At 42.2% G+C, this 26,655-nt stretch overlaps 1 protein-coding gene across 1 annotated transcript in view; it reads right to left on the bottom strand.

The window, feature by feature from the left end:
• The window catches only part of frem3 (Fras1 related extracellular matrix 3), a 33,255-nt gene extending 11,529 nt beyond the window's left edge, over positions 1-21,726 (bottom strand). The window contains exons 1-6 of the mRNA XM_084931626.1: positions 16,573-21,726; positions 15,441-15,530; positions 5,564-5,710; positions 3,294-3,524; positions 3,092-3,217; positions 2,600-2,851 (exon numbers count right to left, since the gene is read on the bottom strand). Of these exons, the coding sequence (XP_084787752.1) occupies positions 2,600-2,851; positions 3,092-3,217; positions 3,294-3,524; positions 5,564-5,710; positions 15,441-15,530; positions 16,573-21,589 (5,863 nt within the window). The 5' untranslated portion in view covers positions 21,590-21,726. The remainder of the gene's footprint in view (positions 1-2,599; positions 2,852-3,091; positions 3,218-3,293; positions 3,525-5,563; positions 5,711-15,440; positions 15,531-16,572) is intronic.
• Positions 21,727-26,655: the final 4,929 nt, after the last annotated feature.

Below are 26,655 nucleotides of genomic sequence, written 5' to 3' on the forward strand. Positions count from 1 at the left end.
TGGATCAGGTGACCCTGAACTACTCCCTTAGTTACGCTGCTTTGACCTGTGGAGGCTTCCCATGATGCACTGGGTGTTTCTTGTGTTTTACACCACTTGTCACACTACCATGTCTTTTGTCCCGTCTCCCTCCCCTCACCTCCCACTTCACTGGTGGCCCTTCCCTGAACCTGGTTGTGCTGTAGGTTTCTTCCTGTTAAAAGGGGTTTTTTCCTTCCCACTGTCACCAAAGTGCTTGCTAGCCTCACTTCCCACCAAGAAGGGAGTATAAGTGAAAATTCTTGCATGTTTTCCAAAACTAAGAATTAAACTATTAAAGTGAAACTCTTTTCTCTTTTAAATTAAAAAAAAATGTAGCCCATTTTCACCGTCAATGCCTCGATTCTGCCACATGAGGTTGTAGCGATATTGAACAAGTGTCACTAGCTGTCCGTTACACATGCTTGTCTACCACCCCAAGCATAATTTTTCAGTATGCATTGTCAATGTAACCCAAAACTAACCAAGGAATTTGTTGTGTAACTCCCAGGCTTTAAGTGAAAACAAAACAAAAGACAAAGTAAAAACACAGTCCAAGCCACAAAGTTGGGACATGAGCTACAGTCTCCCCACTGACAAACTTGTGGTTCATGCCACTGCCACATGTTCTGCTGTCTTGCAGAGACTTTGTCACTTGCTTTAAAGAGGAACTTTTGCCTTGAGCTCTCAGTACTGCTTCAGCTGCTGCATCACTGGTATCAGAAAATCTTGTAGGTGCATCTAGGGAGTGCTAGTGGTTTCTGACAAAACTGCACGAGAAACATTTATAACAGTAAAATATTCTTATTTTTACAAATGGACCATTTCATGTCAAGAAGTACAAGTACTGTAATCAGTCTTCTTTGCTCTTGTGTGATTAGTGTTTGCAGTTTAGCCCACAGCTTTCAGTGAAGACATCTGACCAGAGCTGATACGTAACAAAAGTCAATAAAAATCTATCACTGTATCTGTTAAACATTTCGGGACACTATGAGTGAATGTCAGATGTCTCAATAATTTCCCTCTCAGTAATTACTACTTGAGGAGAAATGGCAGATCTGCTCTTAAAGTTTACTTAGAAGTCGATGTATGCTGCGAGAGACAACTGAAGCTGAGGGAATGGTTGCTGGGATGCATTCAGCGCCTTCCGGCTTCTATTTAGCACCAAAATAAGGGTGAGAGGGTGAAGTGAGTGCCAACATGGCAACCTTAAGATCAGTGGGAGGAAGATCCAGACAAACAGTAACAATAGAGGCTCGTTGTTGGCAAGGTCCCAAACCACAAGTTTACTCAGGCGGGGCTGATTGTTTAACAGAGACGCACACAAGCACTGAAGCAGATTTGTGGCGCGGTGGTACTTCAGGACCCACCAAGAAGAAGAAGAAGGATCACAATGGAGGTTTACAATAAAGACTCTTCTCTTGTCTCTTCACGTGTCTGGGAATGCACAATGGTTATATTTATATAAAGATCAATTAAACTCCAAGCAAGTGCGAGAAACGGGCGAAAGGCGCGAGAGACGGGGTAAATGTGAGAAAGGAAAATAAATCTGTCATCAATGATTCAGAAAAGAAAGTACAAGAGGCTCTAATGAATGTTAGAATTGTGATTCTTTCTCAAGCTAATATGTTGAGACTCCTGAGAGATACAGACCACATAGTGCTGGAAAACATGCCAGTCATTTTGGATTCCCTGCATAATTTGGTCCCTTCAGACAAAGGGGTGCCCTCTGTTTCCCCCTGGGCTTTCTTAAATGCCGGTGAGGGTCGCCCACGGAGCACGGTGAGATTTAAAGTCCTTTGATCTGTCGGGCTACAGTGTAGCATAACATTCACAGAGGTCGCCTTTTTCCCACTCAGCACCTGTCTGTTGTTATCTTGTATCTGACGCTCAGACAGGCTGAGTATAGTGGATAACTGTAGCATAAACACAGCCATACTGTCGAGCCGCTGATGCAGGCGCAGCATCCAGGTCTTTAGGCTTTGGTGATTGTGGTGATCAGACTGTCTGCGCACCTTCGGTGGATTAATAGCGAGCAGATGCAAACACAGAGCAAAGAGACTCTGTAAGCAACAGGATCAACCACACCTGCCACCCTCTGTGGCTCTCTAACTGCAGCAAAGGATGTCAGCGTATGGTATTTACTCACTGTTCATAATATTTACCAGTACACCAACAAACCTGGTGACCAACTACAAGAAGCATCTTACTGCTGTGTTTTGCTCAGGGTCAAATACTTATTCCACTCAATGACACGCAAATCAGGTCATAACTTTTATGTAATGTGTTTTTCTTCTGGATTTTTGGTTTTGATATTCTGTCTCTCTGAATTAAAATGAAACTAGCATAAAATTTGTGAGTTTGTGAGTAAAACTACAAATTCAGCAGGGGATCAAATAATAATTTTCCACACTGTACGTGCAATAGTTTCACGAGGTCCCTCCTTCTGTCTGTAAACAGATGATTGATAGAGATCCCTCTCTTCATATTCAACTCCGGGTCTGATGCGGGTCCAAAAAGAACGAGCTCAGCTCAGCATACATTCATCATTTTTTTCAAATGATCAAACGCTTCCACTCACCGTCATCGCTGTCTGCCAAAATGGTGACTTTGGCAGATGGGAAGTTGGCGCCCACCTGGCCCCCCATGGGCATGCTGAGGCTGACGTTAAAGCTCTCCTCTTCCTCGTAAAGGGAGTCATCGATGATAATGATGCGACAGGCTTTTTCTCGCTCATCCTTATCGAAGCGCAGCACGCTGGTGTGGTCCTCGGGCCGGGTGATGTAGTCAGAGTAGGAAAGGACTGTGCTGGGTATGGTGCCGGTGGCTGTTCCTGAGGAATTATGAGAACAGAAAGATCAGTTTGCAGGGAAACTAACAGCAGGAAGTCTTTGGAGTAAAAAGGGAAAATAAAAAATAACACAAAATAAATACTAATTAAATAATCAGCCCTACACATGAACATAGAAATGTTTGCTCTAATATATTACCAATAGTCAAAAGTAATGAAAGAAAAGGTTCTACTCCTGAAATTTCATTTATTTGTGTTTTGATAAAAACAGATTGATCTCACCTTGCTGAGTGTAACAAACTACCATGAGCTCCTGGCTGGCATCTCCTGAACGTCGCACTGGCACCAACAGCTCTCCAACATCCTCCTCTATCTTGAACTCTGACTGAGGGATGTAGACGGTCGATTCTGTTTTGAAGGAAAACAAATCAAGGCCAAGAACAACAATTTTTCTTCAAATAACTCAAAATAACCAGATTCTTACCATCACCAGGGTCCACAATCTCCACCGTCGCGACGTCAGGAAACTCCAGTACAGCCATGACAGGGTCTGACAGCTGTATCTCAAATGTTTCCGAGGTCTCAAAGTCCTGGTCTGTGAAGATTTTCACTTTCCAGGTCGCTGTGGTCTGGCCTGGGTTGAACTGAACCTGCTTCTGGGCTTTACCACGGAAATCCTTGTCCTTCTCTGCTGTGCCGTCCTTAGTGGCAATACCTGAGGAAAAGCAGTGCCAGTGGCAGCAATATTTTACCCCAGTGCTTCCTCCTGGGGCTTATGTCAAAGTACAGGCTTTCATATTTGAACAGTACACATGATAATTTCAATCTGATGCAACAATAACAGGTAGAATATTCTGTCTGCTGACACCGCAGAATAAGAAAAAGATAGTTCGAGTTTTACGTTCCTTTGCACAGCGAGTGAGTGGCCAGCATGCAAGCCTTACTAGGAAATGTCATACATGAATTCAACTGAACCTCTGTCACAGACAGGACAGGAAATGGAGCAGCAGTCAAACAAGAAAACAAAAGCTTTGCTCCTTTGGGGACATGTCTGCAGCGTGAGTGTGGAATTTTTCTTCGTTTGGTTGCAGGGATAAGCTGAGGATAAGCCGTGCAGCCTTAAAAGGAATGTTTAGAGATTTTAACTAAAGGCAGCTATGGTCATGCTTTATTGCAGGTCTGACCTTTAAAAACACATAAATAACATGAAAGTCTAAAGAGACTTTTAAAAGTGGGTAATAATTCATTGTTAAAATGTCAGTTTAATAAAGGGTCATGTGGTATCATCATCCATCATATCTTTTTATGAGTGACAAGCAAGTGGCCCCTTAGGAGCTAAAAAATAAGGCCATTATGGGAGTACCAAAAATTGCACTTTCTTGAAGGGCCACTTCAAGCTGGCTCTAAAAATGAGTGAATCCCACAATACTCAGGATCATTTCCAGGAAAGATTTTAAATTTAGTCATGTGGAAAAAATGTATCTGGACTTTTTAATGAAGTGAAAGTTATAATCCAGCTTACGTAGCTAAGGATGTATTTATTGTATATTTAAAGAAGCTAAAGTAACTATGAGGATGGCACTTCATATAACTGGGGAGGACGTGGGTCAGGAGGTGGAGCATGTCATCTACTACTCAGACAGTTGGTGGTTTGATCTCTGGCTGCTCCAATCTGCATGCCAAAGTATCCATGGGCAAGATACTGAGCTATGCTCCTGATGTGTTCATTGGAGCGTGAATGTTGGATAGAAAGCACTGAGACAAAAAAGCTCTTAATGTTTGTGAATGGGTGAATGAGACATGCTGTGCTTTGAATGCTCAAGCAGACTAGAAAAGCATTAACCCATCCATTTACCATTATATTGTTACCATTATATTATTGGATCATTGCAGCTGTTGATATTAATTACTTATATATTGGTAGCTTGAGTCAACGTATCTCCAAAATAAGCTACTGAAGCTTTAAAATAAATGTTATGGAGTAGAAAATACAATATTTGCATCCAAAATATGAAGCAGACAGTAGCATAACACATAAAAACCTGTTTACTAGCTGTTATTTTGGGACACCCTCAGCTTATTGTAGTCACTGAATTTGATTCGTTAACCATGTTTGTGGTGTCTCGGAGCATATTTAATTCAGTTATCTGATAATATATTATTTAGCTTAATTAGTAGGTGTTTTTGTGCCTGCAATGCATCCATGCAGTTTTTAGATAAAGCTTGCTAATCAGGCGTTCAGCTTTTAGCTGGTAACTTATCCTCTTGTTCAGTTGTAGCTTTTGGCTCCAAACAAACTATATGTTACAATCTTGACTTTAAAGTTAGAGGCCACAAACAGATGAGTGATGTCTCAGTGGCTTCGGCTATCGTTTCTATGCAGGGAAGCCCTATATCAGGAATGAAAAACAAAAATGTCTGCAGATTATAGTAAAAGCAATCATTATGTTTGTAAAAACAAACAAAAAACTCACTCATTTCTAAAGCATACAAATTTAATTAGGTTTCCTGCAGTTAATTAGAAGCTAAATACATTTTGTCCCTCTGTGGGGGGTAACTCCCACTAGGTTTAAATCTGGGACTCCCCACCATTTGACCTTAGAACTGAAGAAGCTTCTCGGATGAGAGGTGAAACGTCTTCAAGCAACTTAAAGAAGTCCAGACGCTTTTCTTTGCAAGCTCCTTTGACTACAATGACCTGGATGACTGAGAACCTTCACAGACAAGCTAAATAAATGACTTTTCAGCACTTACTGACAAAAGAAGTTTCTCCCAGGTAGCCTCTGCGTTTCAGCGTCACCTCCAGGAATTTGGCATCTTCATCCACCAAATAGTATTCCCTCTCCAGAGAGATCCAGGCCCAGTTGAGTCGGAATGGCTGGGGATTTAGTTTATTTCCACCTAAAGAGAGGCAGGGGGAAAAAAGAACCTAATGCATTAGCATTTCATTTGAAACTTCTTTCCGATGGAGACTACAATAATCTGTTTTGTTCCTATCGGGACTCACTGAGGCATATAAACTGCAATCTGCTCTGGGCTCAAGGATAAAAGGAATCAAAGGGATATTTTAATTTAGGAAGGGAAACGTGATAACTTAATACCAGGGCTTCTCTAAAGCTCACTTCACCAGGAGGAGTTGCATTACTTGTTATTTCAATGGATTCTTATCCATGTCTACCTACAGCTCTCTCTTATTCTCAGGCCTCAGTAGGATGCCTGCGAACTCAGATAAAATGGAAATTGTCTGCTTTTGAAAAACTCATAGAGTTTTATCTTTATTGAACTTGCCATGCACTGTTCATGCTCTGTAGTGTTCACTTGTGAAAATAATGAAGTGGAGTGGGGCGTTTCCAGGACATAGAGATGAGTCGGATATTATTAGTGACCTCAAAGAGCATATACAAATGATTACATGTTTCTGGTTTTAAAAAAAGTGAGCACAATTTCCCCTTTCTACTAATTTCTGACTTTTTATCATACATTAAGCCAGGGGCAGCCAATTAATATTCCCTAAGGGGCCACATGAGAAACTGGGACTGTTGTGGAGGGCTACTTATGGGTGCGGCCATCCACAACAGTCCCAGTTTCTCATGTGGTCCCTTGGGGAATATTCATTTCTTGCCCCTGTTTTAACGATGATTTAATGTGTGGCTGCGCACAATATGAGCCTGAGTAAATACTGAGTGAAAGAGGCTATCCTCCAAAAGTGAAACACATTTGACATGAAATATCAAAAGGTCAGAGCCATAGATCCCGTCTTTAATCCACAGAATCTCATGACTCATGTAATCCCTCTAACTGCCAGCTTGGTTTTTATCACTGACTTAATGCAGACAGCTTCAGAAATATGTCAGCGAATAAGCATACTTGGAATATTTTTTTTTTTAGCAATGGTGGTAAAATAGCCTAATGCTTTATCCTTGAGTGAGGCGAGCCTGGTGACCTGTGACTTTTGAAATGGGTCAGGCTCAGCGGATTCTCTGGATCAGAGAGGTTAGAGACAACTGGCTCGCTTTAGTTTTGCTCGGCTGGTCACACTGAGAGCAGCCCCGCTGACCTAACTCTGTAAAAAAGTTGCTTAGAGGAGTGAGAGAACTTGACTGAATGAGAAGAAGCAGAAGTTTTTGGGAAGATTTTTTAAAGGTTTGATACAGGTGTCAGAAAAAATAAAACAAATGTGAACTAGACATTACACCAGTCAAAGGAGCATGAACAAAAACAAACAACGGGACAATAGAAAGGAGCCTCTCCTTGTCCTCACACTGAACCACCATTGAGCTCATTTTTGCCTCAGTGAAGAAGAAAGGGGCTGCAGTCTTTATGCTATGTGACCGGGGAGAATGAAAACACTGGGGAGCTGAGTGTGGGTATTCAGGATGGGAAGGGGGCTGCTTCCTCGAACCCACATGTCAGCGCTGAAGCCAAGCCAGGTCGTATCACAATAGAAACGATCCACATGGACCAAAAGGCAGAAGCATGATCAGATTCAGCTGATGTTTGATTGAGTAATGATGACTGTCTGGAAAATGTGGGATAGTAAACATAAATAATCACTTTTCATTTCTTTCTCGAAAACAGACTGTGGACAACTGAGTTCAAGTTAAAGAAAGAGTCTTATTCTGTTTAGCGTACATGGATGGATACATGAATACAGGCTCTCCTCTTGCGAAAATGGAGCGGCAATGCCTGGTGAGCACTCTGCACCAGGCTCGTGCTCAGGTTTACCGCAGCCATGGCTAAAAATACAGGAAACAAGTATCGTGTCTGTTTTTGCTTGACCCAAATTCTTCAAGTGTTAATAGAATAATGGGTTTTTGAAAACATTCGACTTTGTTGTGTTCTGAGCAGAATCGACTCCGTACCTGCTAAACAAGCAAAACTCTTAAAGACAAGATTTGCTCTCAGCAGCCAAGAAGGAAAATGCACCAATTCCAGCCTGATGTACAGTCACACACAGAAAAAAGACTTGAATCATCAGATTGTTTCTGTGCTGGAAAAAAAAGTACTTGCTGGCAGTTGGCCCTATTTGGAGCTGATATGAGGAGAAGCTCATTCAGAGTCTCTCATCAGGGCTTATTGAAAGAACACAGCAAAGACAAAAAACTGCTATTGTTTTGGCACCAAGCAATCAGGCAGCTTTAGGTTTCTGCATTACTACAAGGAGTAAAACAAAGGGCTTTTTATGAATCAGACCAAGTGTGCTGTGCTGATATTTCACGGGCTGTTGAATAACAAGCATCGAAATTGCAACGACATATTTCTACAGTATTCATGACACTGAAAAGTTACATTTTACGACACCTCTGTGACTGTTTCTAGATATAAATATAATTGTACATATATGGGGAAAGCTGGGGACAAATGTAACATGTTTTATATCTTATTACATTACTATCTGAAACACACTACACATGTTGCTGCTCATTTTGGGCTGACATGATGTGTTTGCCATCATAAGTAACAAACATTCTAGCTTCATTTTTACATTTTACGTTTTCATTTTTCCAACAGTAAATAACCTGCAGAAGTGAATAAATGCAAATCCTGTACTTTTAAAACAACAGGCCCCATTACACAGCCGAATAACGGTCGTGCTGTGTGTTTCACAGCCCTGCTCTGGGGACGTATAGTGGTGTCTCTTTATGATTGCATTTACAATCATAAAGAGACACCACCACAGAGTTACATCTGGCATTGCCTACTTGTTATACACAGCGTGATCCACGGTTGTTTTTAATAATCTTTTCATCCAGAATAACAGCTGTCACTGCTGTTTGAAATGGCTGTTTCACATCTTCCTTTTTCCGTTGCACCTCACTCCTACAGTACGAAGAATGTGATTTGCTGTTATACTATATGCCTCCTCAGGAGGAGCAGAAAGCAGCACTACTGTTTTCTGGCTAAGAACATCAAAGCGAAGATCTCCCTTAGTCTGTCAGTCTGTCCCTCCCTGTCTCGCAAAACCTTCCTTCCCGCCAGACTCCCAGATTATGTGTAGCAGAGTGACAGATGTACTCCACAAACCTCCTCCCCCTCTGTGTTCCCCTTCCTCCCTGTGTCGGCTTTGTTCGCAAAAAGGGGATGAACAACTGAGAAGGACAGCAGGCCGCAGTCTGGGTGGGCCAGATCTGCCGCCATGGCGTGCCTCCCTGCCTGCCTGCCTGCCTCCACATTTCTCTGAATTCTTTTGTGCGTGGTGTCAGACGGTGCTGGCATGAGGCTGAGCAAACCAAGAGTCGGGATGCCAGGCGTGCACATAGCACTTCAGAAATAAATGAAAATGGTTTCGCTTTGCCCAAAATAGAAAGACCTGCACAAAAAGTAGCTGCAAACATAGGAGCCAGATTGCTGTGCTTTATGATTAATAATTTTGACTGTCGGTCTGATTTATTGCAATTTTTATGACGCTCATGCTATATTAGTCTGGCTATCAAATCCAATACACTCGGCGACTGACTCACTAAGCTCACATTTCCATTAGCTTTTTAAACTGACAATCATTATAATTTCTGCTGGGATGAAATGTTTTATAGGCTCCATGTATTTCCAAACCTTCCTGTTAGCAGCCATCTAATAAATTAGCTTCACTTTGATTGATGCCAGTTGGACGGCAAAGAATACTAAAGAAATGTGTTCTGTTATACGAGCCGAGTGACACAAACTCCTAACAAGCACTAAGAATGTGCATCAGAAAACACAGAGCAGTTACAGAATAACAGGATGACTCAGCACAACATCATGGCTTATTTACAGGACATTGCAGCCTCACAATTTCCCTGCAAAGGCGTCCTTTAACGGCGCATTCTCCCTCAGCTCATATTTACACAGCGGCACTGCCTGAACCATACATAGATGCAGTGGTACAGTGGGTCAGGCTGGAGGTATCACTTGAGAGGAAGGTCAATATGAAGCTCACCAGCATGATGCAAGGAAGAGCAACCTTCTAAGAATATCCTCATTGAGTGACAAGCGTCACGTTATTGCATTTCATCATCAATCATCCAGTTCATATGAATACTAGTGAGATTCCTGCCAGCTATGCTCAGCATTTAATATCACTGGCTTTAAGTGTGGTCTGTTAAATCTAGAGGATGTCAAACATCTGGGTAAACAGAAGCAAAAATAATGAACAAAACAACACTATTGATCAATCTAAATCTAGATTAAGGCTGTACTGAAGGATATTTCAGGCTAAAATGTTGGAACGCTGCCTCAGGGGACAAAAAATAAAACCAGTGTGAAAGCACGGAAAAATACCAGTAGACTGGCTTATTCAATGCCCATAATTGGGCATTGAATAACATTTTGGTTTGCTAGTGATTGTTTTTAATAGCATTCACCAAATTCTTTGCTAATGCTAACCGAATGCTCACACAACATGACTTAGTCAGTTGCAATGTTGATCGTGGACCAACATTATTATGATGACATGGACATATCTACTTAAATTGTATTAATACATAATCAGTCTCTTTAACTAAATGCATTAAATACTAAATGCCTGTTCGGTGTGATCACAATGACTGAATGACATTGAACGGCGTACCTTGATTGCATATGGGGTTTTAGTGATTTAGCAGATTTACGCAATTATGTGATAAATAATGTGGCTTGCTTTGTGACCTACACTTTTAGCGTTTTATTGGTCTGCTGCTTAGCACTAATCAGCAGCTTCCCGTATTGGTGCAACGTGCACATACAGTCAGTGCTTCCCTGCATTGAACATCACTTCCCTCCACCCTATTGTTCATACATGGTCCCTTGTGGCACCAGAAAAATTAGCATCAGGTGTAGCATCAGCTACAGGTGTAATGCTGAAATATAAGGAGGCTCTGGTTAAGACAACTGAGTCAAAAAATTATGAAAAACTGCACCTGATTAATCTTTTGAGGCACCTCGACTGAAACCAGGAAGTTCAAACTCTTCCTGGTGTGTCATGAATGTACCAAAACTAATCCATTCAAAAGCTGTTGAGACATTTCACTTCAGACCACAGTGATTCATGTATAAACAAACCAACAATCCAACAAACCAGTGTTTCCTTCTCTGCAGTAAAGTCACTAGTTCGGCTGAAAAAAAAAACATGGCACAGAGTTTAAGTAACTCAGTGACAGCTTTGCCATGTGGGAGCAGATAAGAATAACCGCTCTAGCTATACATCATAACTCTGCACCCCAGAAGTCCACCAGTCGCCATAAATCAAGGCTCAAGATAAAGAACAAAAAGAGAAATAGAGACAAAGAATGAGGGAATAGCAGAGTTCAGTGAAAGGGCCGGAGGGAAACGTGAGATAGAAACAAGAAAAAAGAATAGTAATACCCTGAAGGGCTCTTAGAGAAGAGGAAAGGGGAAGGAGGGTAAGTGAGAACAGGACGGGGTGCGGTGGAGGAGGACTGAGAGGCCTTAGCTTCTTTAAGTCGCGGGGGGCCCCGACAGTGGCACCATTAGCCAGTAAATCTCCTGGTGACTGTTGACACGAGTGACATGTAAGATCCCAAAACACTGTTAGGGAGCAGAGGTTTAGCATGTCCATGTCAGCCAGCCTGCAGTCCACATGCAGCAGGGTACCCTTACAGTACTGAAGAAATGTGACCAAAATGCTGCCCTTTTAAAAATATTTCAAGTTCCTTTTCCTCAGTTTCCCCTTTTCTCGTCTGGCTTGATATCATTGCACCCCTCTGGGGAGCTGCCCCCTCCAGAGTGGGCAACTCTTACGGTGGAAATCTGTGGGTTATCGGGCTATCTGAGATTGGGTTAGATTTCTGCAGAGCTGGGAGTGGGGTGACCACAGGCTTTGAAAGGGGATCCCTCTGGAGCCTCCACTCTCACGTACACACCTGTCTGCCTGGGATACCACCTCACTTCTAGGCCCTGCTCTGTCTGTGGCCCTGGAGTCTAGAGTCCCATAGGAAGTGCATTCCTCTCCCCGGCTCTGAATGATCACATAACACTCGACCCACCAGGGCCCATGATCCCCCTGCAGAACTGGGAGACTATATTGTTGCAACTAGAAAAACCCCCACAGAGACTTATCCAAATGCAAAGCTATTTGTTCTCTCTTTGGTTTTTGTCTTCTGTTTGGGGTGCACTTTGACTTGCACCAAAGATTAAGAAGAATTAAATGTTTTTTTTGTTGATTTTTTTAAAATTTTTATTATTGTTCCAAAACATTTCAAAATCTTTACATTTACAAGGTTTAACAGGTCTGACACAAAAGGGTTTCTTTTCTTAGCCCGTGGCTCACTGGACCCATTCCTGATGGATGGGGATATATGTGAGCTGTGTCACAACAGGTATTTACTGCTTCAGTATCCCACTCTTTGAATGGCTGTAAGAAATTCCAGAGTTGGTCACTTGAGTGCAAGTTACTGCTTGCAAACGGTGTGAGGATGGCCCAAGTTGAATCCTAGTTTATTTCTAAGATCATCATCACAGTTCTGTTAAGTCTGGTACTCTGAGTACTTAGTAAGAAGCCATTAGTTGTTTAAAATGACAGCAGTAGCAGATGATAATTATACTGCTTTCTTTCTACTTTAGACGGGGTTTGCTGGCAAATAATCATAAGATATTCAAAATTTTGTGATTAAAGATTTTTCTTTATGCCTCCAGTCTCCACCTGACTTTAAAGCAACTTTCTGCACCTATTTAACTTTCCACAACACAGAAGATGCATAGAATGAGAGTGACAGTAAGGCTGGACAGTGGTGTGGACAATCAGTACTGATGACGTTGTCATGTTTTTAAAAGATTTTTATTGCTCAAATCAGCATTTGAGAAAATCTTTCTTATTGTTAAACTTGCAGCAAGGTGAGGCGCTGTAAAAGTAAACCAATGACTTGAAAAACTGTTACACCTTTAAGTATTTAATGTTACATAATAGCTTTCTTGTGAATATACAGATATAAACATGTATAGAATACCTCAAATGAACCAGAGGCTGCAGAAACTGTAATGTAATCACAAGACATTAAAAAAAGAAACAAACTATGCACCATATAGTACGGATAATGCAGATCAAATGTAGAATTTAGATGTTTTTCACTGTAGATTTAAACTTTTTAGCTACAGAGGAGGGGTTTCTTTCTAACAACTGACTGCTATGCTAACTCTATGCTAATGACTAATCCTCACAGAGACCCCTGAAATCGAGTGTCTGCTCCTGACTTCTTACTAAGACACACGTGCTCTTACAAGAGCCATACTTCAGCGTTGCCTGGCCACACACACACACACATACCCACACACAATGTCACTGGTCTGCACATTATTGATTTATGTTTGATTAAGATCTTAATTTTCTGTATCAGCAGGTACACGGACTCGCAGTTACATATGTACATGTATGCTTGCAACATTTGAGCCTGCAGGGCTTATAGAGGAATGCCAAACTGCTTCAGTTCCACATGAGGATATGTTAATTATCCGAGTGTGTATTCTTGACCTGCTCGTGAAGAAGCATCACTGGAGCGCATGTAGTGGCAGGTATCTTTTAAAGGCTGCTAAGACCCTTAGGGAGCTTCCCATATCAGTGCATCTGAGGGGTATTTCCGGGGCGTGAGGCCACATTCAGATTGTGTGTATTTGTGTAAAACTTACTAGGCTTAGAAGTGGTATGTTTACACTCGATTCAGGATTAAGAATTACTGGAGTTTAAAACCCACTGATTTTGAAAGGACGTGTCTGGATCTAGAACTACTTTGATTAGATAAGAATTCATTATAAAGACGTTTAATAGTGTTTTTGTGGTGTTTAAGCACAGATTTCTATTTAACCTTAGGTTAGGTTAATGAAGTCGCATTTGGATTTTCTTTTTAAGTACAAAAGTTTGTTCCCTGAGGCCAGTTAAAATGGATTATCTTGGGTGCTAATCTCTACTGACCCACCATCGGTTCTCACACAAGCAGCTCACCTACTGAGATTTGTTATCAGAGAGCCTGACCATCACTGTGCTCTCCACTCACATGCCCCTACATGTCCAGGATAAAGCCACATCCCTCAGGGGTCACCTCTTCAACACTTCACATTAGCGGGCCACCAGCTGGCTCGACTCGCTCTCGTGTATTATCTCTTTGATCTTTTCCTGGACGTGTCTTTGTATTTATGTGTGTAGTTATGTATATGTATGGTGATGATTTTACTGATAAGTGTATCCATTAAGTGCAGTGATACAGATGCAGTTCATCACACGGATGATGTGGCGCTGCCACACGTGTCAGCCGTGGTCATGTAGAAACAAGGTCTGGTTTTATGTCCCAGTGTAAGCTCCACCGCACCTGGTTCAGCTGAGTTGGCTGGAAGCTTAAATAAAATGTGTAAGCAAACAGAAAAGGGAGCGCTGAGCTAATGGAAGCCCTTGTGTTCCCTTCCTGTGGTAAAACCCACACTTAAAGACAGAAATTCTTTGCTTTAGGCATCTTATTAAACCACATGTGGAAAAATGTTGGCCTAAATTAAGATTATAGGATTAAGGCACTTTTATCTAATCTATGTTGATTAATGTTAGTGCTACTGATTCTCATTAAAAATAAATATATCACTCACAGTCTGAAGGTAAGAGTTAATACGGAGGCATTAAGGCGAAGCTAAACTAAAAACAGACAAACTCACGTCCTCCTTTTTCTCAATGGGCGTGATGGTGGTGTTAGGAGGTGGAGCATGTCCCTCCAAACAGCATAATTATAGACTAAACTTTCCCTTCAGCATTGATTGCCTTTCTAAATCTTGTTTCATATTTTACAGCCAATGCTAAAATAGTAAAACCCACCTGCTGCATTTTATGGCTTTGCATTTGCTATAAATATGTAATGCTGTTAGAGGTGACAAGGCAACGAGCGATTTTATTATACCCTGACCCATCATATACCACGCATATCCGATTCATTTAAGAGAATTCTTTAGGGTAAACGATGTCGGCTGTCAGATTGTCGCATTATGCTTGGGGTGGATATAAATAATGTTTTAATAGTAAGGCAGTGTTACAGAAAGCCTCAGTGCTTCAGTGTTATGTCAGAGTAAGCGAGTAAGAACAGAGAGAGAAAGAAATTGAGCTAACAAAAAATATGAAGTTCTTATATTTTGGATATAATTGGTTATTTATTAAAAAGAAATTTAAGAATCTTTTAATTTGAAAATCTTCATAATGTCAAAATATTCTGCAGATTTTATTTCACAAGTCATGTCATTGAATAGTGGAAAATGTTTGTGAGACTTGTTGTAAGAGGAACCAGATATATCAGCATACCTATGCACATTTCACTGTGTCACTTCAGGCAGATGATGAAAGGTGACGTTTGAAAGCCCAGAGAAGCGCCCCAAAGGAAAGGACCCTATTGTTCAATAACAATACAGTTGAGAGCATGTGGTAGTCTTTTACTTTTACTAACCCACATTCAGTGTTTGACTTAAGTCCCCTTTGACCCCTGTCCTTTAAACCTGCTGCCCTTTCCAGTGGGGCGAACAGAGGCGGCGCCTCGGTACTGGGTGTCAGTCATGGCCAACTGCCTTAAGCCTTTGTGATGCAAACACTTAGGTGACCGACAGAGAGCAAGAAGTTTAAATTTTAAGCAGCCATTAAAAGTCAAACTCAAAGTGGCTTGAAGCCACTGCACATTAAATATTAGAGGGGTCCTACCGTTGTCTTCAACTGTGAAGTAGAAGATATCACTGGTGGCGTTGCTCCCATCCAACAGCACATAACAGATCTTCATGTCATTGATATCAGCTGTTTGCATAAAAAAATATGGAGAAACAATTAGCTAAAATGATGACTGTGACGACTAAACCACTTTTATAAGGTTATAAGAAAATATAGTTTACAGAGATACATTTAACCTCCTAAGACCCGAACCCTTTCAGGGCATGCCATTTTAATTTGTCTTTACCATTTGGGCTGATTGGGACCTGATGAATGTAAAAACAAAGAGTTACATGACTTTTTTTCCTGATTTTTGTTTCTGAGAAAAATGAGATCCACATATGAGGACATTAGCTTGAAAATTTTGACAGAACAGTGGCAGCATAACGTCCTCATAAGTGGAAATCATCAACTTTTATTTATAAAGCACTTTAAAACAACCACAGCTGACACAAAGTGCTGTACATTGGAACTGTAAAATAAAATTACATGAGATATAAATAAAAAACAAATAAAAGAAGAGTGAAATCATTAATTAAATAACTACTTCAATTAAAAGAGAAAACTAAGTCTCACTGAGGTTAAAAGCCAAGGAATAAAAGTGGGTTTTAAGACGTGATTTAAAACTGGACAGGCCCTTGTAGAGCAAAATTTTGTATTTTGGTCTAGACAACCCAAAATTTGATGTCCACATATGTGGACGCCAGGTCCTAGGAGGTTAAAATTGTTTTATGGGGTCTGTAGTAACCAGTTAAGCATCATTATATTAGTATAAGAATGCAGCCAACTGGTTTTAACTGAATATTATTTATTTGAATATTTTTTATTCTTTGCTTTTTCACCAGTTATAAAAAGCTGTTTTTCTGTTTTACACATTCAGGATTTGGATCTATGCATCTTATTAAATTCTATAATAACAAGTCTTTGTAATAAATCCTGGGAGAATATCTGGTGTTCAGTCAACTTTATACTAACTCAAAGCTGTTGGCATCATGAATTCAGAACAATTCTTTCCTTTGTGCCACACAAAGCATCCACTCTAATCCAATATTAACTCTAAAACACTGATGAGTAAATCTTACCTTTGAAAAACCTTGTTACAAGGTTTAAAAATGTGACATCATCTTACCTTGTGTGAATGTCTTGATGCTGTCATTGCCCACGGCGGTATTCAGGATGAAGCCGTGCAGTGGAGCCTCGGACACCGTGTACTTCAACACCTTCTGGGGACTGTCCCGGTCCTCTGATCGAAGGACCTTGCTGGTGATCACAAAGCCCAGGTGTCCAGTTGGGAGGACTTTCAGTGAAGCGGCAGCCTTATTTACCAAAATCTGGGGGACACCGTTATCCACCGTATTGATGTGAATAGTCATCATTTGGGGTTTGCGTGTCTCATAGTCAGTGCTAGGGAAAACGTAAAAGTCGGTGTGAGTGCCATCGGTGACAGTAAAAGAGAAGCTGTCTTCACTGGTCTCAGTGCCGTCATGCTTATAGCTGATAAGGTTCTCGTTCAGGTCCTGCTTGGTAAAAGTCGTAATTGGCTGGGTGTTGTTGAAAAGCAGCAAACCGTGTACCGGCACTTGCGTGATTATAAAGCGCAGCAGGTGGTCTGGAGTGTCCCGGTCTTCAGCAGTAAGTTCAAAAGGTGTGATGAGTTTGGATTCTCCCTCCTCCACAACTAGCCTCGTTATGGTTAAGACAGGTTTCTTATTATCCACATCGGTGATGGACACTCTGAAGGTTCGGAAGACGGGATTGTAGCCGTCTGTCACCTCAAACTCGAAGCTGTCCATTTTAATTTCATCATCAGAGGTGTGGATGTAGTAGATCTTGTTGCCAGCAAGCTGCAACTGGGTGAAGGTGGAAATAGGAACACCTGGGAGGTCAGTGCACTCTAAGTGCCCTCTACTAGGCGCTCTCGTGATGCTAAAACTGAGGTATTCATCAGGGCTGTTGATGTCAGAGGTGCTGAGGAGGTCAGTGGTGAGAGTTACTTTTCCACCTTCTTTGAGAGTCACACCTTTGTTAACAACATCTGGAAAAACCATATCAATGCTTCCGATGCTGATGTAAAAGTAACGGTCAATAAGTGGATTTATACCATCTGTGACGTCAAATTTCAGCAGGTCACGGATTCCTTCCTGGCCTGTGTGTACATACTGAATGAGTTGTCTGTCAATTTCATCTTGTGTGAAATTCATTCCCAGGGTGATATTTCCTAAAACGTCTCCAAATTTGCTGATACGCTGAAGGTAGCCTTGGCCAGGGCCGTATCGCACAACATAAGTTAATTCCTTGTCTTCGGAGTCAAGATCTATTGCCTTTAAAACGCTGTTGCTAATCACTTTTGTTTCTCCGATCTGCACATCGAGGCCATCGTTAATGGCCATTCTTGGTGTCTCATCATCAACAGGAATGACCACGATAGGAACTGTTTTTTCCACTTTGTGTTTTCCATCAGATAGCCTGATTTCAAAGCTGTCTTCCTTGGTTTCAGAGTCATCATGTTCATAGATGATGTTGGATGCCTCTATGATCTGCTCCAAGTTGAACTTCTCCACAGGGATGGTGCCAGTGCTGAGCTGCTGAACAATTGTCCCATGCTTGGGTGGTTTGATGATCTCAAAGTGCAGCTCATTCTTGGGGATGTCAGCATCAGCTGCGTTCAGAATTGGGGTGTCAATGACCAGACTCATTCCCTCCATTACCACAAACTCACGGACAAAAATCTCAGGCTTCTCATCATTGGCTGGAATGATGACTATGGGGAAGAAGTGGCGCTCAGAGAAGTTAATACCATCTGAGCAGCGGAACGTGAAACGATCTTCCACAGGTTCAACCCCTTTGTGGATGCTTTGGACATAGTAGATGTGGCCAAGGGAAATGTCTTTAATGGCAAATGCGGTGATGGCCGTCCCAGCTCTTGATTTCTCTGAGCCTGCTGCTGGTGAGATGTTCTCCACGTAACCAGAAGTTGGTTGGACAATGATGGTACACAAGATATCCTCGCTGTTGGTGTCAACATCCTCGGCATGAATTTGCTCCAGAGTAATGACGTTTTTCTCCCCTTCCACTACTACAAACTGCTCGCCGACACTGACAACAGGTGGGATGCTGTCAACAGGAAGGATTGTCACATGGACTGTCACACCTTGGATCTTGTTGCCACCAACGACCCACTGCTCTGACATGTCAGACAAAGTAAGATTGAAGGAGTCGTGCTCTTTGGTCGGACCTATTTCACCAGATGTGTGAGCATACACAACCACCCCGTTAATTATGTCCTCCTGAGTGAATCTCTCAGCAGGAGCACCATTAACCAGGATTTCACCCAGTCTCGGAGGTTCTTCAACAATAAAAGTGAGCATGAGGTCATCTGTATCTTCATCGTGGCCCTGAATGACGTTACTTGTAATCTCCGTGGCTCCATTCTCCAGTACATCTATGGAGGCTCCGAGCAGGCCGGGTGGGAGCATAATCGTGGGCCTTTTGTCATCAACTGGCTCGATTGTGATCCTGATGGCAATTGGTACCTCATGGAAACCATCACTTACAGAGAGCTTGATGACATCAGTGAGAGATTCTTTTCCTCCGTGCATGTAAGTTAGACGACCGGTTGTGATGTCTTCGAGCACAAATGTTTCGCCGTTTGACATATCAATCCCCAAATACTGCAGCTGCCCATACTGGGGAATCTGGGTCACCGTGAAGATGATATTGTCATCATCTGTATCCGTGTCAGTGGCGTGCAGCTCCTTCCTGGTAATGACATATGTACCTCTTTCCAAAACAGTGAACCCCGTGTTGGTGATAAGTGGAGGTTTGTTGTCAACCGGCTGTAGGAAAATGGTGAACAGTCCATCTGCTATGTTGCCAGCTGTGTCTTCCACAGTGAATGTGAACTGAGCCACTTTTGGAGTGATGCCCAATTCCTGGTCTGGGGGCTTATAAGCTACTTTGTGGTGATTAACCTGGGCTTGTGTAAACTCTGTAATTACAGTGTCAGGGCTGTCAGTCAGTACAATTTCACCCAAGAGGGCTGGATTGTTCTCATCTGTGTCAGTCGGGGGCTTAGTGATGGTGTACTTCAAATCTCTGTCATCTGAATCAAGATCAGTATAACACAAGAATTTCTTCCTAAAGTATGTGAGCTCATATTCCTGCACTGTCATGTGAAGGGCGGTGCCTGGGAAAAGCTCTGGGGCAAGGTCATCAACGGGATGGATTTTGATAGTGAACGTGTGCTCGCCTGATTGATTGGGAGGATCGTTATCGTCCTGGACCCGGAATACAAAGTGATCGGTTACAGTGGTGGTGCTGTGGGGCCCGATGTGACGATAGAACAGCTTTCCATCCAGAATGTCCTGCTGAAGCCACTCAGTCACCACCTGCTCAAACATCTCATCTGTCTCGCTGAACTTCCACAGAGATGGGTCAGACGGTAGCTCTGCTTGCCTAAGCAGGAGTTGCCCTATGGTGGAGTACGGTGCCTCCACGACAAACTTAATAGTGGAGTCTTCTGAATCGATGTCTGTTGCACTTAGGATGAATGGAGAGATCTGCATGATTTCATTCTTGAACAACACCAAGCCAGTGTTTGCATTAATAATAGGGGGCTCGTCATCAGTGGGGACAATGGTGATGGGGAACAAAAATTCCACTTCATTACTGCCGTCAGTCATTCTAAAAATAATGTTGTCGCTATAAGTGTCGCTGCCGTCATGCTGGTACACAACAATGCCAGCGTCTAGATCGGCAGGTGTAAAGAATTTCTTGCGTGTGCCGAGCATGGTAAGGTCTCCGTGCTTTAAACCATCGATGACTGTGATTCTCACGTCTTCCAGGTTATCCTCATCGCTAATCTCTAAATTCTGAGAGCTGGAGAGAGCTCGAGATTGCCCTTCAAACAATAGCTGCCCTGTATTTTTGGTTGCAACAGGAGCCAGTGTATTCATAGGCTTTACCACAATCATAAAAGCAAATGGATCTGACACTGCACCATCGGTGTCTACAATTTCAAACTCTAGCTGAAAAATCCTCTCTTGTTCTGAGTCATCTGAGGGTGGCTTATAGGCTATTTTAAGCTCTTTGATGTCCCTGTGATAGAAGGAGGTGATAGGCAGGTTCTGATCATCTGTGCTGATGATATAACCCTGCTGAGGGTTCAGTGGAGACGTGATGTTGAAGATTAAGTCATCTGGGTGAGATTCGACATCTTCAGCCGACAGCATGTCACTTGTAATAGCTGTCATCACAAACTGATCAACCTCCATCATCATCATAGCTACAAAGCTGGGTTTGGGAGCAGTGTTCTCTGCACCTTCTCTGATTCGAACCATCATTTGGAAATGCTCTTGCATTATCATGTTTCCTTCGTTATCCTGCAGCTCTACCATCATTGGAATATAGTCTCTGTTTGGTGAGTTGGTTTTAGCCGTGTGCTTGTAGCGAATACCCTGCTTCACAAACTCATCACAGTCAACCATTTGGCCATTGGAAGGGTTGTTCAAAAGAGTGCCATACCTGGGAAGACCTCCAGCGCCGACCAGAGTGCTGATCTTACACTGTGTGACACCATCCTCATAGGAAAACTCCAGGCCCTTTTTGTCAATAGGATTGCTCTCTCCATTGAGCTTTTCAACATTAAGGGGCATATTCCTGGTGAGGATCTCAAGCTGCTGGAAAACAACCTCTACTTCCAACATGAAGGGGACAATGACTGTGTCTGTGTGAGAGTCATAACGAAGCTGCAGCTTCACACGATCCTTACTGGGGCTCCTTGATCCAAAATGCGTGTATTTCACTTCTTCAGATCCAAATGAACAGGGAAACTTTTTAGGGGTTAGCATCCCAGGCTTCTGGGCCAGTGGATCATTGTCCAGGACTGTGATTTGGCAGCGGTCACCGGGCTGCACTTCTGTTACCAGGTCATTCACAGGGTCCAGAAACACGGACCGCCCAAAAGGCACTCTGATCCCATTGTTAGCAACAATGATATCATCTTCATTAGGTCCGGCCCTGCGGTGATAGAGGTGAGCTGAATCAAAAGGCCCTGCACATACTGAGGCAAAACAGAAGCTGAGAGAAAAAGCCAAAAGAAGGCAACTCTTTTTACAAAGTTTGCAACTTTGCAGACAAGCAGCCATGTCTGCTGCTAGTTGCCTTGTAATTTAGTCAAAACAAGTGAGCAGCAGCAGGAGGCTGATGCTTCTTAAGTGAGAAAAAAAGCATAAAAAAAGAAACTTTGACCCGGCTGGAATCTCCTCTGTGTGTTTCTTGTGTGGCTGCACAGACCCAAGTGTGGTGAATGCTGCAGGGCTGTGCAGGTGAATGAAACAGTAGTCTGTGACTTGCACAGGCTCCTCCTTCTGTCAGTGCAGGGAGGGGAGCCTCCAGCCCCCAAAGCTAATTTAAGAAAGACCATTGGACAAGATTGCCCCAAACAACACCTACCCTTCTCCTCTTCTCTCACTAAAAAAAGGGTGTTGGCGTGGGGGTTGGAGGATAAAATCCTATTCAAAAAAACAAGTCTTATTTGATTATATGGAATCTGTACAGTTAAAACCCCTGACACTATACTGTATAGGTTAGGAAATGTGATGTACTATAGATAGATATCCATGTTTTTTCATATGATGCATCATTTTATAAATACATTTAATTAAAAAAATCAACTGAATATAATTTGATATCTTGTTCCTCCAAGATTTTTCTTTTAGACACAAGTGTGAATATGCAAATGTGTCAGAATGCAACCCAGTTAATGTTCCCTTTAAAAGGGTTAAAGCTAAGAAATAGTAGAAAAACAGTAATAAAGCCTTTACCCAGCGATAAAATGATTCTTTAGCTATTTAATCGATTTGTTTTTAGTTACTTTAAAATGAACAGTGTCTTCTGATGTTTGATCACTGACCTGTGTGATATCACACGCAACTTCATTATTAAGGGTGTAACCTATCCTATCAACCAATCCCTTATATTACCATGGAGGGCGGACTAAGAGAAGGCAATGTAATACGCCCAAACAAACTATCATTATATCAAAGATGAGCCAGTCAGCAGGGATTCAGACACTGAACAGGATTCTTAGAGTATCAGAAGAATAAAGTTTAGTATCTCAACCAAAGGCGTGTCTGTGCAGAATGATGACGTGTGGAGAGTTTTCTAGAGTTAAGGGCCTCTAAGTTCAGGCAACTTTCGGCTCCGGAGGGGCCATTTGTCCCAAACATGGGGACAATAACCTAGCATCAGCTGGCACAACAGGTGTTGGAAACTGTTTGGTCTCTCTCACACACACACACACACACACACACACACACACACACACACACACACACACACACACACACAGAGAAAACATTATACAGCTGAAAATATGCCACCTAAGCCACCTGTGATGGAAATAAATATATAATACGCCGCATAAATATAGCACGGGACATCTCTGGCTTCATTTCTCATAAAGTTTAGTTGCTGAGCAAGCGCTTGTAATAACCGAATCTCTGCAATGAATGGCTGCGTGTTTTGAGGTTAAATAAGATTCAAATGAGGGAAAGTCCCCTCCTCTGTGATTACAGCATCTGCATATTTCATGCAACCGAACACTGTTTTTCGGCAAACTGAGTGCGCAAAAGAAAGTTTCAGCAGAATAAGCTGGTGAAGAAAATTTGACGTTGTTTTTCTGCAGTGACAAAGCAGAGCGTGGACACATCGAGCACTCACACTGGATGCAGCGAGAATGTGAGAATGTGTATTCAGTATGCTGCACAAGGTCATGTTAAGATAAAAATACCTAGTAGCCTTTTATGGGTCATCTTTTAAGTTGAGCCTGACACTTGATGAAGTGATCCATGTGCAGCGCTCGAGCATTTTCACACTTTCCTTCCAGCTGCAACGCTGGAAATGTTTGAGTTTCGTTTTATTGTAACCGCTGTCTGTGACATTTCTACGTACTAGCAAAAAATCTTCTTTTTAAATAGTTTAACACACCAGTAAATTTATCCAGTTAAGGACTGATAATGAGTTGCTTGTATGGAAGAATTTGTTGCTAGGTAGGAAACTTCAGTGCAATTTATGCTTCAATATAGTGAAAAATGAACCTTCGGAGCTGCTAGAATTCTTATTCAGCAAAAGTGCTGCTTTTTTATCGGTGGCGGTAAAGCTTTTAGGACAACGCTGTGAACCACTCAGCAACCTTCCTCTAAGTGTGGGTCAAATAGCAGAGATGCCATAAGCATCCCAGCATTCTGTATCACACTTTTCATTGCATCCTCTAAATAAATCTTGCCCTCCTCGCTTGACCGGCCAAGAATAAAAATGGGACATGCACCAAATGGTGTAACTATAGAAACAAACACAGTAAGCTTTTTATATTCTGTTACTCTCCACGTTCCTCCCATAGTGAGGAAAAAAGTGAAGACTTAAAAACAAGAACTTCCCATTCAGATAGTTAGAAAAGCCTGATATTGATTGCTGGGCTGGAAGCATGACTGATGAAACAGGCGTGTATAAATCACCCGATGACAGCTGCTTAAGGTGTCTGTCGAGCTGGTTAACTGGTTAACTTGCATTTCTCCAAATTAGACATTAAAGACACGACATGCTTTTAATGAGTGTCTAAGATAAACAGAGAAAGAAGCTGGTTTGATGCCAGCCTCTGGTGCCCAGGATCATCTCTTCATCCAGGGGGAAGCCTGTGATGACAGCAGCACTAATGACATCGTGATAAATGGAAAACAAAGCACTCGTCCTTTTATCCCTAACAGCAACGGTGGCAAAATCCAGGATTTGCTGATTATTTTTCCTCAGTTTCCCACAATTCCTGGTCTGCGTCATCATGTTCAGAGAACAGGGAATGCAAAGCTCTTTAGTAAACACGTTTCACAGTTTGACATGCTCTCAGCACAAACTGTTGACTTTACCCCCTCGTTTTAGTCACGCTCCAGGGCTCACATTGTTAGCTCGCTGGTTCAAAATGAAACACCTCTTCAGCAACTATTGGAAGGATTGCCTTGGAAGTTTGTGCAAACGCTCAAGGTCCCCGGGAAAGGATAGATCTTCTTCTGCGGACTAACCCTCTAGCACCACCGTGAGGAGGGCGTTTTTGGTTTTAAGTCAAACGAGTAATGGATGGATTCACATGAAATATATGAATAAATGATTTTGTCTTTCATGTCTTGACTTTAAATTTGTGTCTCGTACCATGATTTACACTTAAAAGTGTCTCCTTTTTGCGTTCTTCCATCTAAACATAATTATAAGCATTAAGCATGGCTGACATAAACATGAGGAAAGTGTCAAAGGAGCCGCTTTCACGAGTAAATCATAGCATGCTGTTTTCTTGGCTCCAATGGTAATCCAGTTAAGAGGTGACTGTGTTTGATTTTATAGCTGACAAAATCACCGTACACAGAAGCTGGAGGTGATAGCAGTGCTGGGATTTTTTGTTTTGTATGATGATCCCAAGTTATTTATTTGTTCATTTGTATGAGAACCACCAGACACTGCAACAGGTCTGACAACTGTAGGGAATTTTTTAAAAATGTATGTATTTTTTTATTTGGCATCAACCTCGCCTGCATTTGTCTTTGATTTAAAAAAAAAAGATGGGAAGTGTTTTAAAAAATGGGTCAAGAAAGCGACTTAGTAAACTGGAACTAGTTTAACATTCCACAGCTTAACACGCTGACATAGGCCTTAATGGGTGTTTTGCTTTTTTGAAAGCTGAAAGTTTTAGTGCTCATTCTTCAGATTCTGAGCGTGCCCGCAACTCTTTTCAGGCATGAACATCTCAACTATTTTTAAAGTAGATGAAACAGCTCTCTCCAGCTACTGATGTGTAAGTGTCTGTAGAGTTACCAGAAAACCTGATGTATGAAGATATTCAGAAACACTGGATATCTCAGTACATTATTATTAACATCAGATCACATTTTGCTGCATCATTTGTTTCACATTTTGGATTTTCTGGCATAATTCAAGGCTCCCGTTTGAGGACAGCTATGTGGGTGACGATCATGTGCTGCATCCTGTCCAACCGTATATTTAGTTCTGAATCAGATTGCGGTTGTGTCTCGTGGTTCTCTCCTCATCTCTTGTCATACAAGCATACACTCACCAGGCTTTATTAAGCTAGTACCTGCATGAACCACCTTTTCCCGTCAAAGCTGCCTCAATTCTTCGTGGCACAGACTCTGACTTGATCACATCACACTGTTGCTGCAGATCAGATCAGATCAGCTCTAACTGCTCCACACGAACACCGACGTTGGAAAACCTTCCACCTTCTCATCTCACATAGATGAAAGAAAGATCAAGGGTGTTGAATCCTGAACATCTCAACGTGGGTGGTTTTAAAAACTATGGTTACACATAGATTTGTGAGTGACACTCTTGCTGTTTGTGCACTGATTCAGTGTAACTGACTCTCTTCTTTTCTCTTTCTCTGGTGTCTTTTGCAGTCTAGATCTCAGCCTCACATAAATTATCTGATTATGTAGAAGTTACAAAAGAAAAAGCTGTTAGGGATCAGCTGCAGGAGGTGATAAGCACCTTGGTAAAGGAGCTCTGACAGATTCTTTGAAAACAAGCTTTGACATCAGAGAGGTGGCTCACCCCTGATAAACCCCTTGTCTCCTCAGAATAGCCGAGGAAGATTTCCCCCACATTCTCTTTGCTCTTGCGCTACTCGCTAGCATCCTAATCATCCGGCCCGTTGTAAATATACACTGCGTATAAATAGGGGATAACTGAGACCTTTGGATCCAGTTCCGAGGAGGAAGAGGTTTGTGTTTTGCTGCACTGGGTGGTTTGACGCAGGGTGTCCATGACTGCGGTCAGGCCGGAGGGGCGTGCATACGAATTTTAGAACCGCTCCTGCCGTCACTGCTGCTCTGCGGGCTCAGTGCAACATTTCATCTGCTTAATGGCGGATTAAAGCATCCTGTGGGGCAGATTGATATAGGCTGATGCTGTCATTTGTCATTAAAGGGGAGCGGAAGCCCATGGAAACAGGCTGGATATAGCAGCTGGATCGGCCCCAAACACTGGGCAGCTCATTGCTGTAGATGGAAATTATAAGAATATTATGTGCCTCATGAATTTAGACAGGAAACATAAATATAGGCCAGTCTATTAGCGATGAGCTGAAAATGGACATGGCAGTTAATTGGGCTTTATTGTGTGTTAAATTGCACGGCCGCGTCTGTAATCG

The sequence above is a fragment of the Perissodus microlepis genome, chromosome 6 (assembly GCF_051167445.1).
Source record: "Perissodus microlepis isolate ML-2025 ecotype Zambia chromosome 6, ASM5116744v1, whole genome shotgun sequence".
NCBI classification, from domain to species: Eukaryota; Metazoa; Chordata; class Actinopteri; order Cichliformes; family Cichlidae; genus Perissodus; species Perissodus microlepis.